This window comes from Magnolia sinica, chromosome 10 (genome assembly GCF_029962835.1).
Source record: "Magnolia sinica isolate HGM2019 chromosome 10, MsV1, whole genome shotgun sequence".
In the NCBI taxonomy this organism is placed as follows: Eukaryota; Viridiplantae; Streptophyta; class Magnoliopsida; order Magnoliales; family Magnoliaceae; genus Magnolia; species Magnolia sinica.
The window spans coordinates 1,240,589-1,267,509 of record NC_080582.1 but is presented as its reverse complement, the minus strand read 5'-3'; the positions used below and the strand labels follow the sequence as shown (position 1 = coordinate 1,267,509).

The following is a 26,921-nucleotide window of genomic DNA, read 5'->3' as shown; positions in this document are numbered from 1 at the left end:
TGGACCGTTGAGATCCGTCGGGAATTGCCTGTGTCCCTGCCCTGTGGTCAGAAGGTATGTGGGGCCCATAGAGATGCCCGAAGAAATCCACTCTATCCATCTGTTTCTCAAACTCACACTAGGACAGAATTCCAAAATCAGGTAGATCTAAAACTCAGGTGGACCACGCCACACAAAACTTCAGGATTGAACGCTTACTATTGGAAACTGTGGGGGCCACAGAAGCCTTACATAGAATGATAATGGTAACCTTATGAACGGTTTGGATGGTATATAAACATCATGATCGACTTCAGCAAGGTTTCAGCATTGTTCATTCACATTTTCACTTTTTTCTTTTGTGCAGCTCAATTGAGTTCTGGATCTTCCTGAAATTTTGACTCCTGTCATGTTGTGAGCTTAGGAAACTGATGAACGGTGTGGATTTAACACGCGTATCTCTGAGGGCTCCACATGGCTTCTTCCTGTGGGCAGGGAGCACAGGCAACTCGCGTCCATTGAGATGGATGTCAAACACCGCCGGGCCCTACTACCTTCCTTTTGTTGGCATCACCAGCCAAAAACGACATGAGGTTTTCTACAGTGCTTCGCGGTGTACTCTAGAAGTTAGATCTAGGGTCATACTGCGGTGATCCAAACCGTTCATGTAATGGAGTTCATTATAAATTGAGAGATCCAAAAGAAAGGTCTGGTGACCATTGATTGGAACGTCAATCTGATGCTCGTTTTGGATCCCATCTTATAAGGCAAGGCCCATGATATCAGCCGTTTGATCATTGCAAGATGAGCCCAGATCCAACAGCTGTATGACGTCGGGAGGAAAAGGATATCTGAAGAATGGAGGGGCTGCAAGTGTACTCGCTCCGTAAGGTCCAATGGACCCTTCACGTCAAAAAGGGACGTGGATTGCGTACTGACATTGCCAGCAGCGACGTCGCTACTGGACAGTTCTCAATATTGTCTTTATTTTATCCACGCCGTTCGTTCATTTTGGATCATTATTTTAAGTCAAAAGCCCAAAAATAAGGCTGATCCATTTCTGAGGTGGACCACACCGCATGAAATCTGTCGTGATTGAACGCCCACCATTGACAACTTCCTAGGCCCATTTTAATGTTTATTTTCCATCCCAGCAGTTGATTAGTTAACAAAGACCGGTATGAAAGAAAAAAAAAAAAAACAACTTTATCCAAAACCTCTTTGACCCTAATAAATTTTTAACAGTGTACGTATAATCACTACTGTTTCCTGTGATGTGGTCTACCTGAGATTTGTATCAGTCTCATTTTGGGCTCGTGTAATAAAAGGATTGGGAAAATGGATGGACGGCATGGATAAAGCACATACATCATGCTGTTCCATATAGGACCGTCCAGTTGCCAACTGGCTACTAGCAGTGTCAAAGTATTGAAAGGTTTTTAGGAGGAATTTGTTTCGTACCTCTCAAGGTGACAGGGGTCCTCCTTTTATAGCTGCTGGGGTCCTCCTGATATTGAGCGCGGGATCTTCTCCTGGTATCACGGAGATTGGATCGTGCCCATCTTGAGCCGTCATCCGATCCCGTGAACTTCGGGGTCGGAGATCTTATCCCAAGATATCCGGGATGAGATCTGACCTAGCGACGGTCGGTCTTGTAAGGTGGTCCGCCCGACACATGCCCGGAACGCTGATAAGTCGTCCGAACCGACTCAACCGTTGTCTCGGTTTAGCGAACCATGCCTCGGATTTGACACATCCTTCGGTGACCCGAGGTATTAAGTCCGAGTCTCGAGGCATTAAGTCCGAGTCTTCGGACTTGTATTTTTGTCCCCAACAGTAAGCCCCCCTACTCCGTGTGCTTCATATGACACTAAGGAGTAACGAGTTTGGAGTCGGTTCGTAACTCAGTCCGAGATGAGTCGTGGTCATTAAATGCATTCCGTAAGGCCTTTGATGGGGGACGGTTCAGCTCCTGACATCGCATGCGCCGTCAGCCGTCAAATCGCACATCCCGCCAACGAAGATTGGACACGTAGCAAAGGTATTATTGTCGCCAGCCGACGTGCGCCACGTGTCGAATGAGGGAATCGATGCAGGCGTCGAATCATTTCCCCATTAATTGTCTCTGCCGTATGGCGACCTTATATAACGTCAGGGGCCCCGCACTTTAAACTTTTACTGCTCTTGCCATTCCCGCTCCGCATTTTCTTTGGGGTTTGCATAACCTTTCATCTCCTTCTTTTCGTTTCTCCTAACCGTCGGTGCCTCTTTCCGCCATTTCCGTTTTCCTTTCTCCCTCCGGTGAGTTTCTCCTTCCTCTTTATTAGATATTAATGGCGGATAGGAGTTCTCAAAGTCCCCAGGGGGGGCTTCCGGAGACGAAGGCGAAGCGCAACGTTTTTGGAACGTTGCGGAATCGCCTTCCTTACTGACGGAGATAGCAGTGGACGCCAACGCTGCTTGTCTACCGGAGAGAGTCACCGAAGCTCCGGCGGAGCGCCCTGCTTCCGTCGTTCCTTCTCGGGGCGGGTCATCTCTATTAACCCGCCCGGGAAGGCCTAACTTGCAAAGGGACATGGAGGAAGATGAGGAGGAAGAAGATGAAATTTTAATCGCCGAAGGAACCCCTGATCTTGCTCCCGTTGGTGAATCGGCGCAGGCCGAGTCTGAAGAAGAAGGATCGGGAGAGGATTTAAGCGGTCCGGTTCCCTCAGTCTTGACTGAGACGGACTTGGACAGAATCCGAGTCGGATACCATATTCCCGAGTCGGTCATCACCTATCTTCCCCGTCCGAATGACTTACCGGACCACCCTCCTGCCGGGGCAGTCGCGATTTACCAGGTGTCGATGCAATGCGGCTTGCGTCTGCCCCTTCAGACCATCGTCCGGGGAGTTTTGTCTCGCATAAAGATTGCCCCGGGGCAGATAGTCCCGAATGGGTGGAGGAACTTACTCGGATGTGCGGTGTTGTGGGCTGAGATGGAACAGCCACCACTTACAGTCGACGAAGTTCTCCACCTGTATCAGGTACGGGTAAATCCGAACTATCCCGGCTTCTACGTCTTCGCTGCTTGGCGAGGCGGAGGCGGTTCCCTGATAACCGACCCTCCCACTTCCAACAAACACTGGAGAGAGCGTTGGTTTTGGGCATGTGGTCGCTGGGAGACGGATGAATCCGGGTCCTACGAGGCTCGTGTCCCTCGGGCGTTCCAAAGAGCAGGTGACTTGGGTCTTCTCTCCCTCTCGCCCCCTTATTTTTTTTTTTTTTTTTGTTTTTGTAATATTCTGAGTCTGACGAGCTTATGTTTGGCAGACATTCCAAAGAAGCGGCCGAAGCTCGGCTCCACTGCCTCGGCTCGGATCAAAGAGTTGAGGTCGTTGGATTCGAAGAATAGGTCTTGGAAGGTGCTTCTACAGCCGGAGCGCCTTCATCTTGCAGGTCTGGACTCGGAAGTTACAGGTAATTGAGAATGAATCTTCTGGATTTTCCGAATTTCCCCCGACTTACTTCGCCATAACTTATTCTTTGGTTTTTTTTTTTTTTTTTTTTTTTTTTTACAGATCTGCCCGAAGCTCGTCCCAACCTCAGGATCACCCTCGAACCGGAGATGACTGGAGCTCGTCCTGCCCTTAGGCCAGTCACGAAGTTGAAGGCTCCTCCGCGGTCAGTTCTTCTTTCGGAGCCTCGCCGAAGAGGCAAAGGGTGCTGCGGAAGGAGAAAGAGCCAGCGAGCTCTTCTGCCCCCTCCGTCGTCGTAATCCCGACCCCGACGAAAGGGCGGAAGAGACGGTGGTTGCTGCCTCGGAACGGGCGGATCCTGACTCGGCACGCGTTGAGACGGACGTCCGAGTCGGGAGGAGGAGACCGGGGCCGCGTCCTCCAGGGGGGAGGGAGAGACGAGGACCGCGTCCTCCCGAGGGGAGGAGACGAACCAGGAGGGGCCGTCATTCCTGCAGTAAGTGGTGTCGGAGATGGTTCCATGGGCCCTGGCCCACGGGTGTGAAAGAGAGTTCGTGAAACTCTACAACGCCCCGTCATCGCAACTCTGCCCGGATGCTTTTTGAACTCGCTCCTTGCTTAATCAAGGCCAAAGGAGCTATCCTCAACTCATCGACTGCAGGCTTTCTGTCTGAGGTCGAAGGTCGACGCGAGGAGGCCGAGGTCCGGTCGGCGTCTGACAGGCGGCGTCCCTTGCCGGAAAGGCTGCCGAAGACGCAGGGCGAGGCGGCTTCCTCCGTAAGAGCCCGACGAAGCGGCGAGGTCGCTCGAGCACCGGCTCGACTCTCCAAGGTCAAGAGGAGAATCAGCGAGTTCTAGCAGTCCATGCTTCGTGCGCGGATGACTTAGCTCGGGCTAAGCTTGAGGCGGCGGAGCACATTCAGCAGGCCGTCGAGAAGACTCGGGAGGCCGAGAGGGCTAGGGACCAAGCCGTCCAAGCATTCCTCGAGTCGGCGGAGTTCGAGGATGAAAGGGACCGCTTGTTCCAAAGCGGATATCTGGAATGCGTCAAGGACATAAAGAAATCCTTCCCTGACCTTGACCTTTCAGAAATCGAGGGTGGAGCAGCCTCGGGATCCGAGAACCCGGACGCCACTGCTGAAGATACCGCTGGGGGCGAGGCCGGTGCATGAGGACATTTACCGGGGCCCTTGGACATATATATATTTTTTTGCTTTGATGTATTCGCTTGCTTTGTACTTACATATGTTTTGATGAATGAAAGAGATCTTCGCTCGCTTTGTACTTACATATGTTTTGATGAATGGAAGAGAAATGCCTATCTTTACTTATTCGACTTGGCTTTATCCTTTCTTAGTTCAGAGTCTTTAATCGTTGAAGACAGAACTAGGGATAGTAGACTTTGAGGTGTTCAGCGTTCCAAGGGTGGGGCAACGGTTGTCCGTTTAGGTCTTCTAGCTGATACGTTCCCGGTCTAATGGTGCCCGAGACGATGTAGGGTCCTTCCCAGTTGGGTCCCAATGTACCCGAACCAAATTCCTTGGTGTTAGAAAACACTTTTCGAAGAACCATGTCCCCCATTCGAAATCTTCTAATCCTAACTCGGGTGTTGTAGAACCGAGCCACTTGTCGCTGCCGCGCCTCCGTGCGCAGCCGTGCCACTTCTCTTTGTTCGTCCAGAAGGTCAAGTCCGAGTGCAAGGAGTTCTTCGTTTGCTTCTGCACTGAACGTGGTGATCCGAGCCGACGGTAATCCGATTTCAACGGGAGTGACGGCTTCCGAGCCATAGGCTAGTGAAAATGGGGTCTCCCCTGTGGCTGTTCGAGCGGTGGTTCGGTAGGCCCAAAGAATTTTCGGGAGCTCTTCGGCCCACGCTCCTTTGGCTCGGCCAAGCTTGGTCCGAAGATGTTGCTTGATAATCTTATTAACCGCCTCAACTTGTCCGTTGGTTTGAGGATGATGAGGCGAAGAATAAACGTTTCTGATTCCGAGGTTGTCGCACATCCCGCGAAAGCTTCTGTTATCAAATTGCCTTCCATTGTCTGTAACAATGGTACGGGGTACCCCGAATCGGCAGATAATGTTTTTCCATACAAATTCGGTGATCTTCTGCTCGGTTATTTTAGCTAATGGTTCTGCCTCGGCCCACTTCGTGAAATAGTCAACCGCCACCACAGCAAACTTGGTCTGACCTTTTCCCATAGGGAGCGGTCCTATGATGTCGATGCCCCACTGTGCGAAAGGCCAGGGACCGGTCATCGGCGTTAGTGCTTCGGGCGCTTGCCTCGGAATTGCCGCGAACCGTTGGCATCTGTCGCATTTTTGAACGAGCTCGCGAGCGTCGTGTTGGATAGTGGGCCAGTAGTATCCCTGTCGTAGGACCTTGTAGGCGAGGGATCGCCCTCCAGAGTGGTTTCCGCAGATTCCTTCATGAATTTCCCGTAACACATAGTTTGCCTCGCTGGGTTTGAGGCACCGCAGCAACGGGGCGTAGTAACCTTTCTTGTAGAGGGTTCCGTTGAATATGGTATAACGGGAGGCTCGAATCTTAATTCGTCGAGCCTCGGCCCGATCCTCGGGCAACTTTCCTTCGTTAAGGTATTGGCGGATTGGATCAATCCAGGAAGGTTCCGAGTCGATTGTATTGACAGCCTCGCTAATTGGCTCATCTATGCTTGGCTTGTCAACGTATTCGACAGGGACGGACCTGGGTATTTCATCTTCTTTGGCCGAGGCGAGCTTCGCTAGCAAATCGGCTTTGCTGTTTTCCGTGCGAGGGATCCGAGTCACACGACAGAATTGAAATCCGTTGATAAGTTCTTTCGCTTTCTCCATGTAAGCCCTTAGCCGGTCTTTCCGTGTCTGGTATACACCGGTAACTTGGTTAACAACCAACTGAGAGTCGCTGAAAACACTTAGGTGCGTGACTTCCATGCTAGCGGCGAGTCGGAGGCCGAGTAACAACGCTTCATATTCCGCCGTATTGTTCGACGCTTGGAACCCAAGTCGTAAGGCGTCGTATATAGGTATGATCGGGGTTTCAACAACCCCAGCCCCACCGGCCTTCGAGTTGGAAGAACCGTCGACATACGATTCCACGGAATAGGGCAAGGGGGAGCGGTCGAGGTCGGAACTCTGCACCGTCCTTCGGTGTATCATTTCTTGAAAGTTCGGTTGAAGACGTTCCTCGGCGATAAAATCAGCTACGGCTTGCCCTTTGATTCTTGCCTTTGGTCGGTATTGAATATCAAACTCACTCACTCGATAGCCCATTTGGTGAGTCGGCCGGAAGCTTCTGGTTTCTGTACCTGGCGAAGCGGAAGGTCGGTCATTACTATGATGGTGTGGGCATGGAAATACGGCCTAAGTCGCCGAGAGGAAGTTATTAAAGCCAAGGCCACTTTTTCCAAGCTTGGGTATCTCGTTTCTGCTGGCAATAACGCTTTGCTGACGTAGTAAACCGGCAGTTGCTTTCCTTCGGATTCTCGTATCAAAGCCGAGCTCACCGCTGCCTCGGATACCGCTAGGTAGAGGAGCAACGACTCCCCCGGTTCGGGTTTTGATAAGAGAGGTGCAGAACCGAGATATAATTTTAATTGCTGGAATGCTGCTTCACACTCTTCCGTCCAACCCATCGCTTGTCTTCCTTTCAATTGTTTGAAGAAAGGGAGACACTTATCCGTTGCTCTGGACAGGAATCGATTAAGTGCTGCGACTCGTCCGGTCAACCTTTGGACGTCCTTAATGGTTTTGGGGGATTCCATATCAATCAGAGCCTTTATCTTCTCAGGGTTTGCCTCTATCCCTCGTTGACCAAGAAACCGAGGAATTTTCCGGAGCCTACTCCAAAAGCACATTTACTTGGATTTAGCTTCATCCGGAACTTCCGCAGGATTAGAAACATTTCTTCCAAATCATTCACATGATCTGCCGCGTGTATGCTTTTGACGAGCATGTCGTCGATGTATACTTCCATGGTTCGGCCTATAAGCCGAGCAAAGATTTTGTTAACTAACCTTTGATAAGTTGCGCCGGCATTCTTCAGACCAAACGGCATCACTCGATAACAATAAAGGCCTTTGTCGGTGACAAAGGTAGTTTTTGATTTATCTGTTTGATGCATTACAATTTGATTATATCCCGAATAAGCATCCATGAAGCTAAGGAGCTCATGTCCGGCCGTACTATCTACTAGCTGGTCTATCCTCGGAAGCGGAAAGCTATCTTTGAGGCAGGCTTTATTTAAGTCGGTATAGTCAATACAGACTCGCCACTTCCCGTTGGACTTCTTTACAAGCACGACATTTGCGACCCACTCTGGATAGTGTATTTCTTCTATGAAATTAGCCTGGAGTAGTTTGTCGACTTCTTTCTCAATGATGGCATATCGTTCGGGGCCGAGTGGTCGTCGCTTCTGTCGGATCGGTCGATATGACGGATCGACGTTAAGTCGGTGAGTCACCACGGAGGGGTCGATCCCTTGCATATCTTCGTGACTCCAAGCAAATACGTCGGCGTGCCTTCGGAGCAGGGCGATCAGCTTTTCTCTCAAAGGGGATTGCAGAGATGAGCCAATTCGTACTGTCTTGGATTCATCTGTTTCGACTAAGGGGATTGAGACAAGATCTTCGACCGGCTGTCCTCGTTCATAATTCTCGCCCCGAGGGTCCAATGATTCGATTGTTAATATGTTGGTCGGATTCTTGTCGGCGGCTCCTTTTACAGCTATCATGTAACATCGCCTCGCGTCTTGCTGGTCTCCTTTGACAATTCCGACTCCTGACTCGGTCGGGAATTTCATTGTAAGATGGTATGTGGATACCACGGCCTGGAGGAGACTCAATGAAGGTCGGCCGAGTATCGCGTTGTATACCGAGGGTTGATCGACGACCAGGAAGTCAACCATCATCGTCGTCTGATGTGGGGCAGTGCCGAGTGGTAATGAGACAGTCCCCTCGGGCAGTACCTGTCCTCCGGAAAAACCGATCAATGGGGTCCGAACCGGGCGTAACGCGGTTCGTTCGATCCCCATTTTGTCGAACGCCCCAGTAAACAATACGTCTGCAGATGATCCTGTATCGACGAGTATTCGGAACACTTTTCGGTTAGCGATCGCCAAGGAGACGATCAACGCATCATCGTGGGGGTGATGGATACCTCGGGCGTCTTCCTCAGTGAACGATATGCAATATTTTTCTCTTTTCTTTTCCTTTGATGGCCGATCAATAATCATGAGCTCGGACTGAGGCTGACTAAGCTTTCGTGCATGATTCCTTCGCGCGTTGTTTGAGTCGCCCCCACATTGTGGACCGCCGATAATCGTCCGGATTTCTTCCATGGGCTGACTCTCGGTCGGGCGCGCCTCAGCTGCCCCAGCTTTGACCATATGTTCTCTGAGTCGGCCGTCTTTTATGAGTCGTTCGATCTCTTCTTTTAGGTGACGGCAATCACTTGTGTTATGCCCGTGATCGCGGTGATAATGGCAGTACTTATCCTTGTCCCGCCGATTAGGATTACTCCTGAGCTTACTGGGCCAGCTAACAAAGCCTTCGTTTTTTATTTCCATCAGTACCTCTTCCCGAGTCTTATTCAGGGGAGTATATGTGGAAAATCTTCGATCCGGCCGTTTTCCTGACCTTCGCTCGTCACGCGCTTGATCCTCTTTGCGTTTCCTCCCTCCGGCCGAGTCGGCCTCTTTTTTGGCCGACTCTTTGGCCAAGGTTTTTGTTTCACGCAGGATTCGCGCTTCCTCGGCGTTGGCATATTTATCGGATCGGGCCATAAACTCTGCCAGTGTATCGGGCGGAGTTTTGTCTAGAGATGCCAAGAATGGCTTATCCCTAACTCCTTGCATGAGCGCATTGAGGGCCGTTTCTTCCGAATGTTTTCGAACTTGAAGGGATTCGAAATTAAAACGCCTGATGTAATCTTTCAATAGCTCTCCCTGCTTCTGAACTACGCTATTCAGATGTGCAGGGGGCTTCAATTTCTTCTTTCCGCCGATGAAGTTGGTGAGGAAGGCGTCGCTCAACTCAACGAATGAACTGATGGACTTTGGTTTCAGCTGTTTGAACCACAGTCGAGCTACATCAGTCAATGTAAGAGAAAAGGCCCGACACATTACTGCATCCGAGGCGTCGTGAAGTTCCATATAGGTTCTGAAGCACTCGATATGCTCGGTCGGGTCGGTCTTGCCGGTGAAAGGAGTGATTTGAGGTAATCGAAACCTCTCGGGCAATCGGGCCTTCAGTACCGAGTCCACAAAGGGGGATGCCTTCGCTTCGGACCCGGTTGAATATACATTCCGGCCGTGCTTTATGTCCGCCATCTCTTTTGCCATCTCTTCCCGCACTTCTTTTTTAAAATTTTGAATGTCGGCCTTCCAAGGTTCGCTCGTGCCTTCCATGGAAGGGCGATTGCGCCTTCTTCGCTCTATTTCGTGCCGAAGATCAGTCGGGGGGCTGACTGCGCCGGAGATGGTTCTGATCCGCCTTGGGGTTGGCTTGGGCGGACAGACTGCGGCGCGGGAGGTTGAGGATCAACCGCCGTAGCCGTAGCCGGAGCCCGTGCCGTCTCCCCTTGAGGATGAGGGAGCGGCTGCATTTGTTGCTGATACATTCGTTCCAGCATCTGCTTCATCATATTCATATCAGACCGGATTTCTTGAACCTCCTTATCCAACCGTCCATCGTCGCGATCCCGCTGATTGTTGCTTGTCCGGGTCGCTCCTCGTTGGCGGTTGTTAGGTGGGTTCTGGGCCGCGGGGGCCGCGACTGGACCCACCGGTCCTTCAATCCCATTTAAATCTTCCTCTGGGACCGTCCTTCTAGTCATCACCATTGGACTCAGTATAGAGATACGAGATGGCTTTTTGCACGTTCCCACAGACGGCGCCAAACTGTTGATGCAAATGTCTGGTTCGTCCTCCTTTGACCCTTGTATGCCTGCACAAGAGGAAGACAAAGGATGACTCGAGTCGGGGACCCTCCGATGCCAAAGTCGGCCTGGACTCGGGGTCTCAAAGTATTGAAAGGTTTTGGAGGGAATTTGTTTTGTACCTCTCAAGGTGACAGGGTCCCTCTTTTATAGCATTCTCTTCCTGATATTGAGCACGGGATCTTCTCCTGGTATCACGGAGATTGGATCGTGCCCATCTTGAGCCGTCATCCGATCCCGTGAACTTCGGGGTCGGAGATCTTATCCCAAGATATCCGGGATGAGATCTGACCTAGCGACGGTCGGTCTTGTAAGGTGGTCCGCCCGACACATGCCCGGAACGCTGATAAGTCGTCCGAACCGACTCAACCGTTGTCTCGGTTTAGCGAACCATGCCTCGGATTTGACACATCCTTCGGTGACCCGAGGTATTAAGTCCGAGTCTCGAGGCATTAAGTCCGAGTCTTCGGACTTGTATTTTTGTCCCCAACAACCATATGGAAAAAATTTAGGTCATGGATAAAGCACATACATCATGCTGGGTCCATATTGGACCGTCCAGCAGCCAACTGGCTACTAGCAGTGTCGGTAGGTACAGGTGTACATGAACCGAGCTAGATCGGTTAGCTTGCTTCACTCGACTCGAAAAAGCATGTTTCGACTTTCGAAACTGAGTACGAGCCGAGTTCGAAACTGAGCTCAAGCTGCCCAAGCTTGATTTGACTCAGATCGAACACGGATCGAACTAGTTCAGTAATATTCAGAAATATGGTTTCTTTGATGTCAATATTGCTCACCAAATGTTTGATGAAATGACTCAATGAAGTGCAGCCGGTAGAAAGGAAGGTATATAAATGAAATAAATATCCTTTTTTTTTCTTGATTTTTATGTTACTTAGAAGCTATTTGAAAAAATACATTAAAAAAAAAAAAAAACCTTTGCTGGTATTTTACATATAATAAGATTTTGAAATTACAGTTTAGGTGTTCGTGAAAATGCTGCACAGATGAACTTGTCTTGAACTCGGCACAAATTGGCCCAATCTATTGACCGAATCGAGCTGAACTGACCAGCCAAGCTTGAGGACCGAGCCAAGCGGAGTTTGAGCTGAGGTCAGTTAGTGGCCGAGCTGAGCCGAGGTGAGGCCAACTCCGCACGGTTCGACTTGATGTCCACACCTATGACAGTAGGCAATTCACGTCCGTTGAAAAGTAGCAAGATGGAACATTTGTACTTGTGGAACGCCCGTCACAGTGGGCCAAACCATATCCATGCATTAGTTAGGACAGAAAATGTATGTTGAATTTGAGCGGTTGGTTTTATATTAACTTTTATTTTTCTCATTCTATTGTTTTCCAATTTATTAGTAGGCCTGTAGGAATTTTTGAGCCAGTACATGCTCTTAGTGGACCCGATCTGATGAACGGCCAAGATATTCCACAAATATGACATGTTGGCATGTATGACGTAAAACGGCCATCCATCTCAAGCGAGCAAGCACACTGACAAAAGGAACGGATTACGTGTTACCCCGGTAACACGTTAGTGGGTGTTCCTGTTCCCTGACCGTGCAGCCCACCTTGCTGTACTTGTTATATACTGTCGCCGACTATCAGTTTCTTCATCTCATTTAAATTAATCAGATCCAAATCTCAACTGGACCACAGGAAAGGGATTGAATTTCCACCGTTAAAATATTGGATCAAGCTGATATTTGTGTTTTGCCTTTATCTCTTATCAACAGCTTGGATGACAAATAAACTTCACTGTGGACCCTAGGAAGTTTTTAACGGTGGGTGTTTAATGACTATTGTTTTTAGTGGTGTGGTCCATTTGAGATTCAGATATGTTTCATTTTTTGGGACCATCCACTAAAATGAGCTGAAAAACTGATGGACGGTGAGGATATATAATTCATAAGTCTAGGTGGGCCCTACTATCAGGGAAACACTTACCCGATTAACACCTAATCCGCTCACGCTAACCATGCGTCAAAACAGTTGTATGTGTGTCTTCATCCGTCGGGCCCACCTACTAATAAAACGTTTTTAGGCATGTGGACGGCGCTATGCGGTTTTGACTCCCCATTTGAAGAGTGCCACGTGTACGGATAATATCAAACTCCACGTGCTTCTCTATCTCTTAAGGAGCATCGTGGCTGATGCAATGATCTAGAACGATAAGCTGATTCAGCTGGAAGTGGGACCCGCTCCAATAATGCGATGGACGCCAATTTCTTACGACTTGTTGTAGGGAGCCTATCCAACAAAAAGGCACTGTGGAACCACGGTGATGTCTGTGTGACATCCACTCCGTCCATCATTTGCGCGAGCATATTTTAGGAGGGGAGACTGAAAATAAAGAAAATAAAAAACCCAAGGGGACCACGCCATAGGAAAGAGTGGGGATGGACGGGCAACCGTTGAAAACTTGGTAAGCGGAAGCTTATTGCGTACTGAACTCTGTGGGGCCCACTGTGATATTTTTATTTTATCCACTCCGTCCATCCATTTTAACAGATAATTTTAGAGCTTGATTAGAAAAACTAAGAATATCTATATCTCAAGTGGACAACATCAAGAAACAGTGTGAATTGAACGTTTACTGTTGAAAATTTCTTAAGGGCCACAGAAGTTTTGGCTCAATATGATATTGGATGAACATGTTGAATGATAGATAAACATCACTGTGGGCCCTATAAAGGTTTCAATGGAGGAAATCTTATCCCACTGTTTCCTGTGTGTTGTGGTCCAACTGAGCTTTGGACCTGCTTCAGTTTTGGGCTGAACCCCTAAAATGAGCCGATAAAACGTATGAACGGCGTGGATGGGCCCAACAGACTTTACTTAGTACAATAAAAGTCTACTGAGTACGCAATCAGCCGTGAATTCCAGGGCCCACCGTGACGTTCGTATGCCTTCTAACCCTTTCGTAAAGGGACGGGGATCGGGTACTGCCCCGACCGGGACGGGAGCGGATTGCGTGCGACACAGGGCACATAGATATCTCGTTGACTGGGGCTGTGTGGGCCCCATAGAGATGTCCGTGACAAATCTACTCCGTCCATCTGTTTTTAAAGACGACAATAGGATAGGATTCTAAAATCGGGCAGATCCAAAACTTATGTGGGCCATACTAGACGAAGCAGTGGGGATTGAACGCCTGGCAGTGACAGAAGTTTTTTTTATTGGTATGATATTTGTTCGTACAGTTTATATGAGTGGTAATAATTCTATGAACGGTTTGGATGGTATATTACAGTCATGGTCAATCTAGGAAGGTTTCAACAGTGGACGTTGCTGTTTCTACTGTTCTGTTAGTGTGGCCCACATGAATTTGGATCGGTATGATTTCTAAAATATTTTTATATTGTGGTCTTTCAAAATAAATGGACGGAGTGGATTTGTCACGGACATCTCTATGGATCCACATAGCCACGCACGCGCACAGATATATCTCTACATGCAACTCGCTAGCCACCGGGACCTTGCTAGAGACTGACGCTCCTGCAGAGGCTCTGTGGAGTCCACTGTGATATATTTTTTAATCCATGCCGTCCATCAATTTTGAAATATCATTTTAGTTGAATATCCTAAAAATTAGTAATATTGAAGTCTCAATTGAACGACAGAACAGGAAGCAGTGGTGGAAATGACAGCCACCGTTGAAACTAACCGTAATGTTTATTTGCCATCCAACCAGTTCATAAGGTCACAAGTACCTGGATGAAGGGAAAACATAAATTTCAGCTTAATCCAAAACTTCTGTAGCCCCAATATATTTTAAACAATAATCATTCAATCCCCACCGTTTCCTGTTGTGTGGTTCAGTTGAGCTTTCGATCCATCTAACTTTAGGAACATTACCTAAAATGATATTTCAAAATGGATGGACGGAGTGAATAAAATACATACATTCTGGTAGACCACAAAGCCCCCTCCAGGACCGTCCATCTCTGGCTAGGTCCTGGTGGGCGTAGTACCAAATCCGGCTCGTACCAGGATAAAGGACGCAGGTCGAGAGTAGCCCCGTCAAATCAACGTCTCATATCACCAAACAGGGGCTGTAAAACGGAAAAGCACGGACGTCTGGTGAAACGTACCATCCGTGTATTGCTATAAGTGTGCACCCTTCAACAGTCGCCTCCCACACTTGGAAATACGTCACACGTGAAATATTCAATTCACGTGTCATGGTGGTCCACCGTGTACTGTGGCCCACCTTGTTATCACATCTCATCTAAAATGTTTTAGACCTGGTTTAAGTCTCGCACGAATCCCACGTGACTCATCTTCGTGAGACCGGATATGTTTTGATACAATTAGGGGTGTATATCGGCCTCAACTTGACTCAGCTTGGCCACTAGTTGACTTCAACTTGAACTCGGATTGGCTTGGTTCTCGAGCTTGACTTGCCAGGTTGGCTTAGTCCGGTCAGCAACTCAAGCAATTCAAGTCGAGTTTAAGCTGAGTTCGCGTGTGCAGTGTTTTCACAGACATCTAGATTGTACTTTCAAAATCTTACTATATTTAAGATTGTAGCAATAATTTTATAGGTATTTTATCAAACATCTTTTAAGTAACATAAAAATCAAGAAAAAAAAAATTTATTGGTTTCATATACATACATTCCTTGCCGTCGGCATGCTTAGTTAAGTCATTTTATCAAACACTTGATGAGTAACATCAATATCGAAGTAACTAAGTCATTGAATTGGTTCGATTCGAGTTTGATTCAAGTTAGGTTTGATCTGAGTTGAGTCGAGCAATGGCCAGCTCGGACTCATTTTCGAGCTTAAAAAATTAGCTCGGCTTGACTTGAACTCATCTTCAAAGCGAGTCAAATCGTGCTTTTTCAAGTTAGGTCGAGCGTGATAATCGAGCTAGCTCAGTTCATGTACACCTCTAGATACAATAATTTACCAATTCAATTCTGAATCCGGCAAATTGTGACTTAAATGGAAACTGGATGAGTCAATTCGAGTCGCTCATCTTGGGTCCACACACGCAGCATGCACTAGTATGAATCAACACTACATCTTCGATGGCCCACATTTTGAGTAGTATCATATCCATCAATTGTCTACTATTAATGCTGATGTTTTTCTGCACAGACGGTCCAATCCCTTCACATGCATGCCAGGTGAAACAGTAGAGAGGACTCTTATCATATATGCTTACAAGTTGTACACAAGTTGAGCTGAGTCGAGCTTAGCTGGGTCGGCTCGACTGGGAAGTTTGAACTCAACTTGACTCGGTCCTTGAGTTTGTTTGGCTAGCTCAACTTTGTATGATCAACAGATTGGCCAAATCGAGTTGAGTTCAAGTTTTTCGACATCAATTTATCACTGAATGCATAAATAGGTATTTCATAAAATACCCGGTAATCAAAATTAAAATCAGAATACAATAATAGTTTTATAATATTTTTTTTTTTCATTTTTTGTATTTCTTTTGTATTGATTTCTTTTGTATTCATTCATTCCTCATCACTAGTCGATCTGTAGAAAATTTACGCACCCTAAAACAACACTTCGTTAAATCAATTCATCTAAGACTCAACAGAAAACATCGATTTCAAAATTACCAGGTCATCCAATTGATTCTATCTGAGTGGGTTCGAGTTGAGGTTCCATTTGAGTCAAGTTGAGCTCGTGTAAGCTCAAACTCGGCTTGCGGATTCGAGTTGAGGTCCGATTTGAGCCGAGTTGAGCTCGTGCAAGCTTAGACTCGGCTCAAAATTTTTTCAACCTCCAAAAACCAGTTCAACTTGATCTAAATCAAATTTCAAGACAAGGTGAGTCAAGCTTTTCCGAGATGACCGACCTAACTCATTTTAGGTTCAAAATGGATAGACGGCGTGGATAAAAGAGATACATCATGGTGGCCCCACAAAGCCCCCTCCAGTACCGTCCATCTCTAGCTAGGTCCGGGTGGGCGTAGTTTCAAATCTGGGTCGTACTAAGATAAAGGACGAAGGTAAAGAGTACCCCCGTCAAATCAACGCCTCAGATCACCAAACCAGGGCCCTACAACCGAAAAGCACGGACGTCCGGTAAAACGTACCATCCGTGTATTGCTAAGTGACCTCCAGCAGTGCACCCTTCTACAGTCGCGTCTCACGCTTAGAAATACGCCGCACGTGAAATATCCAATCCACCTGTCATGGGTCCACGTGTACTGTGGCCCACCTTGTTATCACATCTCATCCAAAATGTTTTACACCTGGTTTAAGTCTCGCACGAATCCCACGTGACTCATCTTGGTCAGACATGTTTTGATACAACAATTTTCCCGGACGAGTCAACTCACTGTCGAATCGGACGAGTTGTGACTCAACTGGAGACCGGATAAGTCGATCTGAGTCGCTCATCTTGGGTCCAGTCATCTCTTCAGCACACACGCGGCATGCATTAGTATGAATCAACACTACATCTTCGATGGCCCACATTTTGGGCAGTATCATACCCATCAATTGTCTGCTGTTTTCTCACGCTAAATGCTGACCGTTGTTTTTTTTTTTTCTTTCTCCAATTGGTTTGAGGTCATATCATCATCATGGTTTTAGAACCACGGGACATCTACGGTAGGTTTGTCTACACAGACGGTCCAGATCCCTTCATATGCATGCCTGGTGAAACAGTAGAGAGGACTCTTGTCATATACCTTACATCGGCTGTACATGAGTCGGACCGGGCCGTGCCAAATTTAAACTAAAATATTAAATCGACGGTCGCTATCTGTTCTAATCTGGGCCCCAATGAATCCATCATTGGCCCATTTACAGAGCTACTGGAAAGGCCAGAAGGGTAAGATTGGCCCATGTAATCAACGGTTGCAACCACTCAGGTTGGGTGGACTGAACCAGAGAATGTCCAGATCCAGCTAAGGAACCATGAGACAGAGAATCTTCCATCACTATTAAATAGCCTAGTAGGCTAGGCGAAGCTAGAGGTGTACACGAACCGAGTTAGCTCGCCCGACTCGGCTCAAAAAAGCCCAATTTGACTTGGTTCGAAGGTGAGTTCCAGCCGTGTTGAGCTGATTTTTTGATCTTGAAAAAATTTCGAACCAAGTTCGAGCTTATTTGACCTCAACTCGACTCAGACCGAACTCGGAACGGACTAGTTCGGTTAATCAATTACTTTGATATTAATCTTGCTTACTAAGTATTTGATGAAATGACTCAATAAATGTCGGTTAATGGTAAGGAAGGTATGTATATGAAACAAAGACATTTTTTCTTGATTTTGATGTTGCCTACAAAGTGTTTGATATTTGTAAACAGTTGTTGTTTTATATACAGTGCGAAATTGAAAGTGCACAGCATGTATTTGTGAAAATGCCGCATATGCTCGATTTTGGCTTGAACTCGCCCGAGTTGCTAACCGAACCGAGTTGAGTTAGCCAATCAGGCTCGAGGACTGAGCCGAGCCAACATTGAGCTGGGTTAGCTGGTGGTTGAGCCGAGTCGAGCTAAGGCCAGCTGGACTCGGTTTGACAAGGCATACACCCCTAAGCCTATATGTAGTTCTTTAGCTGATGAGTGGGACGGGCAGAAGCTTAGAGTGGCCACCCTGATGTATGGGTCTTATCCAAACCATCCATTCATTTTTTTTGGGTTTCATATTAGGGTATAAGCCCAAAATTGAGGGAGATCCAAGGCTCAAGTGGACTACACAATGGAGATTAAATTTTCACCATTGATAACTTCCTGAGGTCACAAAAGTTTTGGATGGAGCTGATATTTGTTTTTTCTTCATTCATGTCTATGTAACTTTATGAATAGGTTGGATGGAAAATAAACATCATGATGGACTTACAAAAGTTTCAACTGTGAGAATCAATATAAGACTTGCTTCCTGTGGTGCATGTGGTCCACTTAATCCTTTTCTCTCCCTTATTTTTGGTCTGAGAATCTAAAATGATAGGAAAAAAAATGGATGGACGGTGTAGATAAGACCCATACATCATGGTGGCCACTCAAAGCTGTATCATTTTGGGCCTAGACTCGGAGGTTGGGCCAAAAGTTCAGGCCCCTCAGTAATCTAGCTGGGAAGCCTAGCATATTGGCCTGTCAGTTGTGGTGGATATATACACACAAAATGGTTCTATGTGGTCAAGTTCATGCGAACTTCCCACTAGGTCGAGCTGTGTGGGCTCACCATGATGTGTGTCGAACATCAACACCGTGCATTTGATGGGTCCCCTTTAAATTATGGGATATCTCAACCGCTTTGTGTTGGTATTGGGCTGATGCAGATCCCTCTAGGCCTAGCCCGTTGACATACTAAAGGTTCAAAGCCCATAGTGGTCCAATTCAAATATCCAAGTTGACTGCTTATGCGCCTCCAGGGTCAGCTTAACCCAGCCCAAGAAAAGGCATCGCTTGTGCAAAGGTCTAGACATGGCCAAGCCATGAAAGGGGAAGCGGATTGCGTACTGAGTAAACTTTGTGAGGCCCACTGTAATTTATGTATTTTATCCACTCCGTGCATCAATTTTACGAGATAATTTTAGGGCTTAAAACCAAGAACGAAGTATATAAAAAGCTCAACTGCACCACACCATAAGAAACAATGTGAATTGAACATCTACCGTTGAAAAATTCTTAGGGGCAACGGAAGTTTTACATTAAGATGATATGTGTGTTTTCCCTTCATTCATATATGTATGATCTTATGAACAGGTTGGATGACAAATAAATATCACTTTGGGCCTTAGGAAGGTTTTAACAGTGGAAATCATTATTCCCACTGTTTTCTGTGATGTGGTCCACTTGAACTTTGGATATGATTCACTTTTAGGCTAAAACCCTAAAATGATATGAAAACATGGATGGACGGCGTGGATAAGTCACATACATTCACGGTGGCCTAACGACTTTTTATTGGACGCGGATTAGCTACTTACAGGTTGAGTAGCCGTGAGTGGCCACTGAAGTGACGTCGTCAAGTTTTGTGGGCCTTACCATGATATATGTGTTGTATCCACACCGTCCATATATTTGAAGAGATCATTTTAGAGCATAATCCAAAGAATGAGGCAGATCCAAGGCTGGTGTGGACCCCACCACATAAAACAGTGGGGAGAGTGATGCCCACCGTTGAAAACTTATGAAGGTCCACCGTGATGTTTATTTGAGATCCAACCTATTCATATGTTAAAGCGGACATAAAAGAAAGGAAAAAACAAATATCAGCTTCATCGATAACTTTCGTGGCCCTTGGAACTTTTCAATGGTGACGTCGTCACTCTCCCCACTGTTTTCTGTGGTGGGGTCCATTTGAGCCTTGGATCTGACTCATTCTTTGGATCATGCCATAATATGATCTCTCCAAATGGATGGACGGTGTGGATAGAAAACATACATTATGGTGGGGTCCATAGAACTTGGTGACGTCACTTCAGTAGCGAGTCTCGCTACTCAACCTGTAAGTATCTAATCTGCGAACCTTTTTGTTCGGCCTGTTTTAGGCTTATGAAAATGTAAGCGAATTAGGTGTTACTCGGGTAAGACCTTAGTGGATGTTACCCTTACTGTGGGGCCCACTTTGACTATGTGTTGTATATCCATGCCGTCCATCCGTCCATCCAGCCCATTTTAGTCCTTAGTTGCAAAATTTAAGCGGCTAAAAGTCTCAGGTGGACCACACCACGGGAAACAGTGGTGATTGAGTGCCTCACCGTTAAAATTTCCAAAGGTAAGTAGTAAGGTTTTCATAATGTTTATTTACCATCCAACCTGTTAATGATGTGAAGAATACCTGGACGAAGGGAACATAGAAATATCAGCTTGATCCAATACTTTTATGGCCCACCACAAAAAGTGTTTATTAGTCATTAATGACTATTTCTAGTGGTATGGTCCACTTGAATTTAGATCAACTTAAGGTTTGGGATAGTATTCTATAATAAGATATAAAAACAGATGAACGGCGTGGATATACAACAAATAAATCAAGGTGGGCTCCACACGGTTGGGGTAACACCCGTGTAACAGCTAATCCACTCCCTACGAAAATACCCAATTAAGTGGACCTTTCTTAAGAAGGGCTCTAGATTAGGTGGACCAATCAACGCCTCCTGTCTCATCATTCAGTTACTGAACAGAAGGCAGATGCCCTTGCAGATGTCTGTTTGCTCCGATGGCAGAAAACGTCTTAGCCAAGACAAAAACTTTTTTTTTTTCCAAAGCACTGATTGCCCATTGGGCAGCTACGATTGCCTGAGTTGTGGGCCCATGGTCCATCAACGTTGTGGATCACCTTCTCAATGGACCGAATCACTGAACACTATGGCTCGGTGGTGCTGTTGCAGCACAGTTGTTATTATGAGGCTAGTTTAGCAGTCTGCTGTTAGTCTGAGATGTCCACAACCTCTTATCACTGGCCCAAATTCATGTTCCACAGGCAACATCCTGGGCCCACCAATTTCAAGTCACCATCATGTCTTGCCGCCAAGGGCAATGGGATCTATCGTTATGACGCTAAATTTGGAAAATGTCTACTTGAACAAAACATTATAAATAATTTTATTTATTTTTTTTAAAAAAAACATGGTTGAGATTGGAAGCCTATTTACAGTGGGATCCGTAGCGCGGAACACCATCCACATGGATTTAGCAGCCCCATGAAATGCAGAATGCCCAAGTGAACTTAAAGTAGGAATGGATTTGCTATTCGATAGGGTGTTTGGATTGGGAGTACTCTGAAAATGAATTCAGGGAAATTCGAGGAAATCAAGTTTGCCGCTGTTTGTTTGTTTGTTTGTTTTTTTTTTTTTTTTTAAGCGTGGGAAATTTCGCATTCCAAGGTTTTACTAAAAGAATTTTGGGTATTGATTTCTCCCAAAAAAGAAAAATGTTAAATGTTGATTTCTGGGGTTATGAAAGACAGCTCCCCAATAAACAAGGAATTATCAGCACCACCAAATGCACAAAACCCAATTCAGGATGAAGCACGAGTAGATCCGCAATTTCATGGGCCTGTTTGTTCAACAGAGTTTGAAATATGGAAATGGAAAACTGGTATGGAATAATTGGAAAATGGAGAATGGTGGAATCCAACAATAATTCTATTGTTTGGTTAGGGAAAACGGATTGCGTACTGAGTTACTCAGTACGCTGTTATCGTGCTGAGTAAACTCAGTCGGGCCCACCTTGACTGTATGTGGTCCATCCTCACCGTCCATCCGTTTTTTCATATAATTTAAGGGGTGGAACCCAAAATTGAAGGATATCAAAAGATCAAGTGGATCATACCACTGGAAACAGTGGGGATAATGATTTCCACCGTTGAAACCTTTCTAGGCCCCACAGTGATGCTTATTTGTCATCAACCTGTTCATAAGATAATAAAGACATGGATGAAGGGAAAACAAAAATATAAACTTGATCCAAAACTTCTGTGGACCCCAAGAATTTTTCAATGGTAGAAGTTCAATTCAAATGTTTCCTGTAGTGTGGTCCATTTGAACATTGGATATGCTTCATTTTTGGGCTCAAGCCCTAAAATTATCTGGTAAAATGTATGGACGGAGTGGATAAAATACAAAAATTATGGTGGACCTCATAGAGTTTACTCAGTACGCTGAGCGTAGTGAGTTGCAACGCAATCTGCTTCCTTGGTTGGTATAGTTGCTTTCCATGGAAATAATAAAAGGTTAACAGTTAAACAGCAAGAGCTGTCTATTGTAACTATGGAAATCTACATTTAACAGGGCTTTCTGGGGAAATGGCTTTCTTGTGTTTTGAGAAAAAGCTAGGAAAAGGAAATTGATTTCTGCCTCTTTTTTCGTTTCTCAAACAGAAGAAACTGTCAGTCACATTTGGAGAATTTGTAATCCTTTGTATGATTTTTCACAGTTCTGTCTAAACAAAGAGATAAGGGGACTTGTGGGTTAAGATTGACTCTTCCTGTGGAAAAAAATAAATATCAAAGCTATAAATTGATTAAAATGAAAGGGATAAAAAAGAAGAAGAAGCTCTAGCAGAGCTGCCGATAGATGAGATCCCCATCACTGCCATTGTTGGCAATTTCCTGTTTTTGGTCTGTTGGTTTAGGGTGTGTTTGGTTGCACCAAATATCATAATATTTCATGATTAATCGGTCCAATTTTGATGCAACCAAATGCACCCCTGGTAAACTAGTTATAGAGGATGCACCCTAAAATATGGCCGACCAGATCTCCAACATTTGTAATGCCCAACAGGTGATAGGAATCCCTTAGCAAGATGGCGCCATCAAAGGCATTCTACCATGTCAAAAATCCCACCAATTGGAAGAAGCTGACAATGTGATTTGCGGCCTGTAAATGTGCAGTTAAAACAGAAAAGATAATTATTGTTTTAAATGCCATTTTGTAGGCCACTGCTCAAGCATCTAGGAATCATCTGATCAGTTGCAATTTACATTTGCTCCACCATCTGGAGAGCTCCAAGCACTTCAAACACGCCACGTGTGTGGTGCAGATTAGGTCACGTCACCATTCGGGGCCTACAACTTGCTTTTCCCCTATAGATTCTCAATGATCAATCAATCTTTTTAGTTAAAAAAATAAAATAAAATAATACAAGCTCTTTAAAACCTTTCATGGTTTGTTATTTGCAGGTTTACATGCACACAAATGGGTAACTTACCTCTGTATATCTGCACCATTCATCAGATGTCTAATTACTCTAAACTACAGGCCCTTCCTTTTTGCTCTGTGTATTAAGGATAGCTTTTGCTGTTGCTACGGCGGAATCCCCCCGTTTCATAATGCTCTCAAGCTCTCTGATCTTTTCCGCTAGTGTTTCCACATTTGAGTTAGCGGACTGAATGAGCTTATCAGCAGTCTCTAGAGAAGCACATAGCTGTCAATGTCACCGGAAATTAATCAGAATACCTCAATGAAGACTCACTGCTTTAACCATAAAGGAAAAAAGAAAAGAAAAGGCATTTTCTTAATGTTGTCACCTTGAGAGTTAGAGCTGTCCATGATTGATCTGTCCCCTTCAATGCCTCGGTCAACTTATTATAGTTCTCCTGATGAAAAAAAAAATCCAATCCGACATTTCTGTTGATGATAATTCCATACATGCATTAAAAAATGCAACACGCTGCATAAATCCATTATGCAAGAATCAAGGACATGAGGAATGATGGATTCTTGATTCCCATTGTTTTGAGAAGGTTTCTTCTTCATAAAGCCAAATGTTTGTTTAGCTTCTTCATGGAAATTCAGAAAATAAACATATCTTACATGCTAAATATTCAGGTGACTGCTTGAAAATCTTCCTTTCTGGTCGATGGCTAAAGCTACATTCAAAAGTTCTGGTTTCGATGGCTGATGTGATAGAATATTGCCAAATTGGAAGTGAGATACAGAGGAAAAAGTGGGAAAACTGAACACCACTTGAGCTGTACATCCAAACGCACCACTGCAAGTCACAGAATAGGTTTTCAATGGGGCAGATGGTTAGTCCGTTAGGGTTGGGTTTTTGGGTGACACATTCTAGGAAATACAGCCCACCAGAATTTTTTTCCTTCTCCTTTTTTTCCTTTCCCCCATGGATCAATACCTAAAATGTTCTAGATGCTGATTTGGGTAGAATATGTAGAAAAAGTAAACTTTATCCAGCTCAATGTGATTCTCAAAATCTAACCACCCAAACGTGAAGATGAATGGATAAGCATCCACCCTGCTAAAATATCCATTTGGATAGTGGTTTGGTTCGTTTTTATGTACAAATGCATCTAATTTAAGAGAAAGTAGAGGGCACATACCAGATGCCAACGCTTCTGCAAGTGAATTACTAGACATACAGGGGGGGAAAAACTGAAATCTGTGAAATGCACCTACTACAGTCTGCTTGCACGATGAACATTGAAAGGAATTAATTCTTCAACATGGTAGTTTGAGCAGAAAGAATACCCATGGATAGTTTTCAGCCATTTATCTCGATTTATGCAATTTTCCAGCAGGTCCTGATTGTCCATGCTCTCAGCTTAAACTTCGATTAAACATGGAATCTGGCCCTTCCCACTGCTTATGTTGTCCAGCAAGGCTCATGGGTCCATCTCAAACCAAGTTGTCGTCATCTCAGCTGTAATGTTCTTCCAAATGTGATGGTTCAGGGATTTGCCAATACACACAAAGGTTGATGAATTTCCCAAGTGAGGACCAATCCCGATTTTTCTACATGTTTCTCATTATAAGGAGCTTCACGCAACAAATCGATTGTTAGCTTCCTTTTACACAATACTCTGTCTTTGTGATATTTGCATCCGAACATATGCTGGGTATGTCATACTAGATTTTGAACAGATTAGAGAATGCACTAATTCCCAACTACACCCAAAAAGGCCATCCGGAAATGGGAACCTGTCAGGGATGTGCCTAGACAGGATTAAAAGGCCCCATTTTGTGATTTTTCTTTTTCTCAAATTTTCTCACTGTTTTGCCTTTTTAATGCATTTCAACTGGATAAGATGTTGAAAGACACAATCTTTTAGTAGACCTAAGCCTACATTGTATATTAAACAGACCTTTGATGTTCTCAGAATAAGTTCAGAAAACATACATATAATTACTTATGATCGTGTTTTGTACAATTCACAACAATTTCATGATTACAATCACTTATGTTTTAATTTTGGAAAATCAGTAGTGATGCACAAATGTTTGATCAGAAATATGTAACAAAACCTATAGCAGTAAGAATTGACGATCAACTTAGAGGTAGACAGCTAAAAAAGAAAATTCAGTTTTCAACATGTTAGGCCGACAAACAGCATTCTTACCAAAGAATGGTCTAATGCACCATTGTATACTAGGGCTGTTCACGAGTCGAGCTAGCTCAAAAAACTCACTCGACTCGGCTCGAATCAGCTCGGATTGACTCAGCTTGAATGGCCGATTTGGGCCGATTCAAGCTAATTATTTGAAGCTCGAGTTGAGTTCAAGCCGAGTTCGACCAGGGGGCATTTCAACTCGACTCGACTCGAAGCTCAAACTCGAGCTCGACTCGGCTCGATTAATAAATATATTAAAGTTGTGGGGAATGCGGAGAAAGTTAAAGTGGGATCTCTTTGCTTTCACCCCAGCAGCGAAGAGTTTGATGTTGGTGTTGATGAACTCTTGAATCCAAAATAGTATATTGCATGGAGCACTCACATGAATAGACATATCCTTCATGAATATGTTGTGAGCTACAAGTCCTCAGATCATCTGCAAGGTAACGGAAATTGTGCTTTTGTCTGAGCAACAACAATACAGGTAGGTCCCACTTTTCTGTGGTCCCAGGTCTATTCAAAATCCTATCCATTGAAAAGTATGGCCTTGATGATGGGTAATTCAGAATATACAATTGAGGATGCTTTTGGCCCCACGGTTCTTCTATCATAGGGTCCACATAGATGGATTTTTTGGACTGCTAAAAGATGGACTAAACCCTATTTCGGTTGCCGGGCCAAACCAAAAATGAATTTCGCTTGGTGGAGCGTCATGTAAAATGCCTCTTTAAAATTTTTTTATTCAGCTTCTCTTCTGAATCAATGGAGGAGGATCAAGAACAGAATCCATTACTTTCTCACCCAACAAGCTCAAGCTCGACTCGACAACTTTGATAAACAAGCCAGGCTTCAATGTTGAGCTCAAGCTCGAACTCAAGTACATCATGGACAAGCCAAGCTGAGCTTGGCCCACTTCGACTCGACTCGGCTCAATGCCCACGCCTATTGTATACCTATCAAAAACACAAAGATTATTGTGTTTCCTTTCTTCTTCTTCTTTTTTCTATTTTTCACTACTTCGTGAATTAAAAAACAAAAAAATTAAATTTTAAGAAATTTTTTTTTTTTTTAAACGGTGATATAGTGATATAGTACAATAAGCTCTATACTTCTCTTTTCTTATTTTAATCCAATACCGATATCCGGAACCCTACTAACTATGGAATTAACCTCATACCCAAATGACATTGCTACCCGTCGATGTACTTCTCATCCCTGGCAATGCTCCATAAGAAATTGTGCGGCAATCCATCCTAGGATGGAATGAAGAGGCCAATTGTGGCACAGGAGTGCAAGATCCTGACCAATCACTAGGCGGGTCGAACAACGAGCATGCCCTGGCCCTGAATCGGGCCAATCCACCCATCATGTGGACCATGCTCATTCGAAAGAAGTTGAAGGTTGGAGAGAAAATCACCAACGGTGTATATTCAACGTCTTCTAAAGAAGAGAAAGATCCGACAGAAAATCAAGAGAGAACGCGTTTAGAGTTCGGTGGACTAAATATCCGATCAGATCAGACTATCTGGTCCAACCCATTAAAAAATGGGGAGTATACATTTACAAAAATTAGGAAATTTGGTTATCTGCTATTACAGAAAGAAGGAAAAGGGGATGAGGTTGTGTATGAAGTGGTACCTGAAATAGGCGGTTGAGATGAGACGGAGGAAGAGAGTCGTCTGAAAGAAGGTGGAAAGAGGGAGAAGAAGGGGAGGAGGAAGATGGGGTAGGTCCCCACCTCCTTCGCCCACGTCACTCAGTAGATCTCC

At 45.2% G+C, this 26,921-nt stretch overlaps 1 protein-coding gene across 2 annotated transcripts; it reads right to left on the bottom strand.

Annotated features, from left to right (window-relative positions):
* Nucleotides 1–22,789: 22,789 nt before the first annotated feature.
* On the bottom strand, nt 22,790–26,707 carry LOC131257704 (uncharacterized). 2 transcript variants are annotated; one of them, XM_058258516.1, is made up of 3 exons: nt 26,330–26,707; nt 23,335–23,403; nt 22,790–23,231 (listed from the first exon to the last, which is right to left on the bottom strand). In XM_058258516.1, the coding sequence occupies exons 1-3, from the start codon at nt 26,534–26,536 to the stop codon at nt 23,055–23,057; spliced, it is 453 nt and encodes a 150-aa protein (XP_058114499.1). In that variant the 5' UTR covers nt 26,537–26,707; the 3' UTR covers nt 22,790–23,054. The 2 variants fall into 2 exon arrangements, with proteins under 2 accessions (XP_058114499.1, XP_058114500.1); XM_058258517.1 differs by lacking the exon at nt 26,330–26,707 and adding an exon at nt 24,293–24,783.
* Between the last annotated feature and the right edge of the window lie 214 nt (nt 26,708–26,921).

Coding starts and splice junctions, on each gene's coding strand:
- LOC131257704 (XM_058258516.1), bottom strand. CDS start 26,536: ATGAGCATGGTCCACATGATGGGTGGATTGGCCCGATTCAGGGCCAGG. Junction 23,404..26,329: donor CGGGTAGCAATGTCATTTGG/GTATGAGGTTAA, acceptor TTTTTTCATCAG/GAGAACTATAATAAGTTGAC. Junction 23,232..23,334: donor GGACAGCTCTAACTCTCAAG/GTGACAACATTA, acceptor TGACATTGACAG/CTATGTGCTTCTCTAGAGAC.